The sequence below is a fragment of the Aureococcus anophagefferens genome (genome assembly GCF_000186865.1).
Source record: "Aureococcus anophagefferens unplaced genomic scaffold AURANscaffold_38, whole genome shotgun sequence".
Lineage (NCBI taxonomy): Eukaryota > Pelagophyceae > Pelagomonadales > Pelagomonadaceae > Aureococcus > Aureococcus anophagefferens.
In genome coordinates this window covers 225689-231559 of record NW_008705595.1, presented here as the reverse complement: position 1 = coordinate 231559, position 5871 = coordinate 225689, and the positions used below count along the sequence as shown (strand labels likewise).

Here is a 5871-nt window from a genome sequence, read left to right as displayed (position 1 = left end):
TAAGAAAAAACAACAAAAATTTGAAGGTGAGGTCCGTCTTGGTATTAATTATGGGAAGACGCGTCGATATGATGGGACATTAAATTCCAGGTAATGATGGTCAAAAATGGTGGACGGTGAGGTCCCTTTTGATATTTTGTTTTGAAGTGAGGTCCATTTCGACATTATTTTGGAAGGCGGGGTCCATATTGATATTAAAGTCTCTTGGTGAGGTCCTTCTTGATTTTGATCCTTACAATTATTGTTATTTACAGGCTCGTAGACAATGTCAAGATCGGACGCGAATAGACTGAGCTCTTTCGTGAAGAGAGAGAGCGCGTACAAGCGGGAGAAAGTAGCCAAGTATGGATCAGAATGTTCCGAGATAATTCCCAGCTTTCTCTATGTTGGGGGCAATGGCGTAGCCGAGGACTTCGGTTATTTCACCGCTCACGGTATAACACACGTCGTGAACTGTGCTGGGTACACAGTTCAGAACTACCACGCAGATAAACATATCACCTATATGACACTGGACATGCTTGATGATGGTCATAACCGCGTCCTTCTGATATTTTCAATATTTTCTACCACAACCTCCTTAAGGATTACAAGTTGACTTGACATGGTTTCTGCATCTCGTTTTTGACTTTATCGAGCACACGTGAGCGCATACTTGAGAAAATTGTGCTACTTAGGAACTGGCTACAGGTGGGAGCATGGTGGACGTGTCTTCATCCATTGTGCTCGAGGAGTTAGCCGATCATGTGCATTTTGCGTTGCGTTCGTCATGTGGAGAAACGCTCTGGAATATCGGCAAGCGTAAAATGGCGTCGTATGATGTCGTGTTGTGACAATTACGGAGCTTCAGCTTCAGGTACGAGTTGATCCGCCGTCGCCGACTTCTGTGTCAGCCAAATATGGGGTTCGCCGCCCAGCTCATGGCGTGGGCCCGAAGGCGTGGTTCACTCTGGGATGCCAATGAAAGAAGAAGGCAAGCCCAGAGATCTGAAGCTAATATTGGATTGACTCATGCGACCCTAGACCAACCTACTGAATCAAGGAGTAACCACCCAGGGACGTTCAGGGAGCTTTTGTATCGTGTCAGCCTGACACATGCTATATGCGTGTCGAAGCTATGTTACTGCTCACAGCGCGACCTACTGCCTCCAAGTTCGCGACACATGGACCCTTGTGAGGCGTTTATTATCGTCACGCGAGTTCTCACAATTGCATGGATCGGGCAATGGTGTCCAAATATCCTCCGGACTTACGCACGTCATTTCGCTTGTTGGATGCGCATGTCCATCTAGCACCATTTCGGTCCTGGGTTATCTCTCTAATGTAAGCACGGCCAAAGCAATGTCGCAGGTTTGATGGCGCGGCGAACGCTGTGGTTGCGGAACAAGGTGACCTACAACAATGTTTCGGCTTTATCGTGCGTTGTCTTCATCATACTTTTTTATTAGTTGGTAACGTAGGAATTTGAGTCAAATATTACTCCTTTTTCCCGCACTGGCAGATTTTTGGTGCCCCAGGATCCCATGATAACTTCGCAAACCAAATTATATGAGCTGATTCTGGTAGCAAACGGGAATTCCCCAAATATATGCTGGTCTTTTTTATCCCTCTGGGGGGCGGAGTCCTACCGATGTGCATTATAATAAGTGCGTGTCTAAGGGAGCATATTGTTGACTACGATCATGATGATCTTGATTCAAGTAAAATGTTCCTACTGAGCACTGGAGATTCCTACTTTCTCTGGGTGGGCCTATGTTTCATAGATACGAACTCGAGAGCGACCAGGTCTGGCTGCCCTACCCAAGCTGACACTCACCGTCAAAATTTCAGGTCCCACGTGTACGCCCATGATCTTTTAGCATTGTTGCTCAAACAGGGCAGCAGTGGGAATGTAATCTGGGAGAATGACGAGACCGACGGCTTTTGGAAGGCATTTGAGCTAGGCTTTTAGGGAAAGGAAGAGAACAGAAAACTCGCAAAAGCATGCTAACGGGTGCAATCAAGCATATGCTGGCGGGTGGCGGGATGGACCCGCCAGTCTCGTTTGTCAACCTCCAATTGAGCTAGCTGGAAGCTTCTCGGGTAGACGCGAACTTGGGCGTTGAACGGACGAGCGGCACATTCCAAATGAATTGATAACCTTTGGTGGTCTTGTACAAGATATCTCGGAGTGAAGTTCGAGCAGCCGAGACCAGACCAGGCGACCTGGCTAGATATATCTCGATGTATCCAAGTCTGCTTATCTCCTTCCTGGACGGCTCTAAAACGCTGTTGGTGGCGATCACCGTGGAGAGCCGTGGCGGGGTAAGCATCCCACTGGGACGCCAACCAGAGGTAGCCTCGGACTTGCGGGCCGGAGCTGGCTCCCTTGCGAGCGTTCGGCACCCACTAGGCGACCGAAGAACGGATTATGGACCACGAGGCGCGCGTACACCGACGCCAGCCATATCCGTGCGAGGAGTCTAGGTCAAGGCTGCAATTGGTCGAAACCGGCCCTCGGCAGCCCAAAGCGGGTGCCACGAGGCGCCGTGTCACGAGTTAGTGGGCTAGACCAGTGTGAAAAGCAAACGAGCTCGCTGTGCCGGTAGGTGCGCCGGCACAGAGACGGCCTCCCCGGGGTGTGCCGGCATAATCGATCCGGCTTGTGCCGGCACATTCCGGTGTGCCGGCACACCGCGCGCGGTCCGCGGAAATCGCAGTGCGTCTGTGCAAGTTAGGAGCTATAAAAGCAGCTAGTTAGAAGCTAGTTACTTCTTCTGCGCGGGCCCCCGGCCTCTCGCAGCATCGGGGGTCGTACATCGTCACCCCTATCAGTTCCTCCAGAGGGGCTCTCGGTTGGTCGGTCTGTGGCGGGAGACTAGACTGAGGTATCTTGACTAACTTAGCTCGAAGTTGGCAGTGCAGTGGGCTTGTATCTAGAGTCTGATTTTAGGATAGATACAGCGAGCGACGAAGGATATATATCTTGGGCCCCTCTAACTCCGCCAGCCACAGCCTGTAGTGTCCCAGCGCGACGCCAGGGGCAGGGTGGTCCGGATGGGCGACTATTCGACCCACCGGAAGACAACCAGCGCCCCCATGGGCAGCTGTTGGCTCGGACCTGTACGACGCTGCCAGTTATGGGTGCTCAAATACCCGGTATGGGCGATGCGGGACGGGTATATACCGGTATATACCGTCGGTATGGTAAATACCCGGTATATACCGGTATTTTTGGAGTACCCCGACCCCTCTACGGTCTCCCGGCTCCGCGTCGAGCCACCGCGCGCCGCGCCGGTCCCTCCGCGGCACGCACTTGGCGACGCAGCTCGCATGCTCCGGTGGGCTTACTACTCTTTACTGGCGCGCGCGACGGCGGGGTGGGGCGCCGTCGTCGGACTCGGTGTCCGAGGGCGGCGCGCGCGTGCGCGTGCCGCCGCGTCGCGCGCGCGTCTTGCGCAGGTAGCGCCAGTTCCCGGGGACGGGAGGGGCGTCGGTGTCGGCGTAGTAGTCGCCGAGGGCGACGCCGTGCTTGTTTGGGGGGCCGGGCTCCCAACTCACGTCGTAGTTGTACTTCGACGCGCGCGGGTTGTGCTTGACGATCTTCCCGAACATGAAGGTGAGATCGTCGCAGCAGTGCACGAGGTAGATGTCGCCCCACGGCGATGACGTCGTTGAGGAGGAGCGTGGGCGGGCTCGAGAGCTCGACGGCCTCGAAGCCGTCGGGGACGTGGTAGTCGTCGAGGTATACATGCGGCGCGCGCGCGCGCGGCGCGGCGCGACTCAGGCTCGCCGCGGCCGAGCCCGGCAGCCGCGGCGTACCCGTCTACGGGTCGCCCAAAAGCAAAATACCCGGTATGGGAAAACGGGCCCGGGTATATACCGGTATATACCGGTATTTTACCATACCGGTATATACCCTCCGAAATACCCGAGCGCCCATACTGCCAGTCCAGCTCCAATTTCGGCAATCTGACCAGGATTATGGTAACGGTGGGTATATGCACCCGCGGGGCCGACTTCGCGGCACCGAAGGACGCCAAAAGCACGCCTCCCCGCGGGTCCCGTGCGGGGAATTGCAGCCGCGGGAATTCCTCGGCGAAGCTCCAAAGTTTCTTCAACTTGAGGTCAACTTGACCTGCGTTGAAGTTCAACCTGGCCGGCTCCGGGTCGAGGTCCGGTAATGAGCCAGGGGTGCCTAATATAAGGACCCCAGCCCCCGTAGTATCCAGGATAGTCGGCTGGAGGCGCAGGGAGGCCAGAGGTGTGGCCTGGCGCGCGTAGGAGGAATCCGTAATCCGGTACATTAATCTAGGCCTACGGCCCTCTCAGCGGGCTCACTCAACCCCTTGACTAGAGCTGTTTCATGCAGCTAGTCAGATTCGTCCCATGGACGACACGTTCAAATTGTGTAGCTTGCGCGTGAAGCGTATACATCTACAAAGGAAGAGGCGCCGAATTCTAATCGTTCGAAATTTGTTACTCCATGAGTGCAAGGTACTACGATGACTGTGCTGATACAATACAAAGAACAGTAGATGCTTGAATCCCTTCTTGGCAAACGACGCCAAGTGAACGGATCCCGCCTTGCGCATTTGAACTGGACCTGTAAAACTATTGAAAAGATGAATCGAGTCGAAGCGCTTAACGACTGCTTCCACATCTGGCATTCTTGTTCATGTGCGACCATAAATGGTTTCCGATTGGGACGTGTTGCAGCTGGACAGGTGCCTGGGGGATTGGATAATGAACTTGATTTTGTAATGCAGGTTAGCTGGCATGAAATAAACGCGGCTCTGGGTGAAATTGTCCTTTTGCTGCAATCCATAAACTTCGCAAACACCAGGTCTGCTTGAGACTGTTTCATTTTTGATGTTGAATTTCTGTTTAGCATCGGTCTGACACCGAGGGGAAATTATTCTAAGATTTCCAAAGGTATTGGACAAATTCTGTTCCTCGGGTTACGCGTTGCGTATGCAGATGGTGACCCTCAGATCCAGTATCACTTGTACACGGATGATAGCTTCTCACTTCTCCCAAAGCGCAATTTTAATCTGGCGATGTTGTCCTTGGTCCGTTATACTCAGGTGAATACATATGTACACGTGCGGCCCAGTAAACTGGTGAGCTTCATTATGCAGGAGCTTGGCTTGTCCATCCATCGAACAGATCCAGCCTTGCAATTTCCGTACAAAATTCAAGACCACACCATAAACAGCACTGTTGTTCTCTATGCAAGTAATGATGCTATGTGGACACGGGCGATGAAATTCTTACTCACTGATCTTAAATGGGTCATCGCCTGGGTAGTCAAGTATGGTGTGCAGCATACTGGGACGCCGAGGACCACATCGTGGGCCCATCCGACCTAACTCATGGCAAGTATCTGCTGCATTTGGCTTGGACATGGGAAGCTCAACGGGTTTGAGTTCGCGCATTTCAGGAAATTCGAGGTGTTCTAGTCTCAGGGGCGGCGGTGACGGTGGCAGTGGCGGCTCGACCGACCGAGCGACCCAGCAACGACAGACCCAGAAAATACGTGCCAGAGATGCACCAGGGTCCCGGGGGGAGTCACCCGACACCTTTCCTGCAACATGTCCCGCCAGCGGGATATGCTAAACGGCGCTTCAACCTAGCGGCTCTTGCACTCCAATGTGGGAAATACGACGGGCCTGGGAAACCCAACGAAGCTGAGTTTGCGAACCCCCCCCCCCCCCCCTAGTCGCCCTTAAGAGCCCCGGGTCTGGCGCCATCTCTGTCCAGGGAGCCCGTAGGGTCCGTGTAGGGTCCCTGGGGCGGCGGCGGGTGCCAAACGGGGTCGGGTGGGGCCTCTTCCGGGCCGCCGCGCGGCCGGTCGCGGCGGCTCATACTGAGCCTACTGAGTCGACTCAG

General features: G+C 54.1%; 2 protein-coding genes across 2 annotated transcripts in view; one reads left to right on the top strand and one right to left on the bottom strand.

Annotated features, from left to right (window-relative positions):
* Positions 1–349: 349 nt before the first annotated feature.
* Positions 350–2759, bottom strand: AURANDRAFT_72574 (hypothetical protein; the record flags this gene model as incomplete). Its single annotated transcript, XM_009042816.1, has 5 exons — positions 350–547; positions 1034–1088; positions 1208–1393; positions 1496–1674; positions 1817–2759. The coding sequence occupies 5 exons, from the start codon at positions 1847–1849 to the stop codon at positions 350–352; spliced, it is 651 nt and encodes a 216-aa protein (XP_009041064.1).
* Positions 2760–3078: 319 nt separating this feature from the next.
* The window catches only part of AURANDRAFT_72573 (hypothetical protein), a gene marked incomplete at both ends in the record, with an annotated part of 5226 nt that continues 2433 nt past the window's right edge, over positions 3079–5871 (top strand). Inside the window, 9 exons of the mRNA XM_009042841.1 lie at positions 3079–3549; positions 3599–3624; positions 3767–4127; positions 4395–4457; positions 4518–4706; positions 4749–4825; positions 4871–5051; positions 5423–5537; positions 5702–5754. Of these exons, the coding sequence (XP_009041089.1) occupies positions 3079–3549; positions 3599–3624; positions 3767–4127; positions 4395–4457; positions 4518–4706; positions 4749–4825; positions 4871–5051; positions 5423–5537; positions 5702–5754 (1536 nt within the window). The remainder of the gene's footprint in view (positions 3550–3598; positions 3625–3766; positions 4128–4394; positions 4458–4517; positions 4707–4748; positions 4826–4870; positions 5052–5422; positions 5538–5701; positions 5755–5871) is intronic.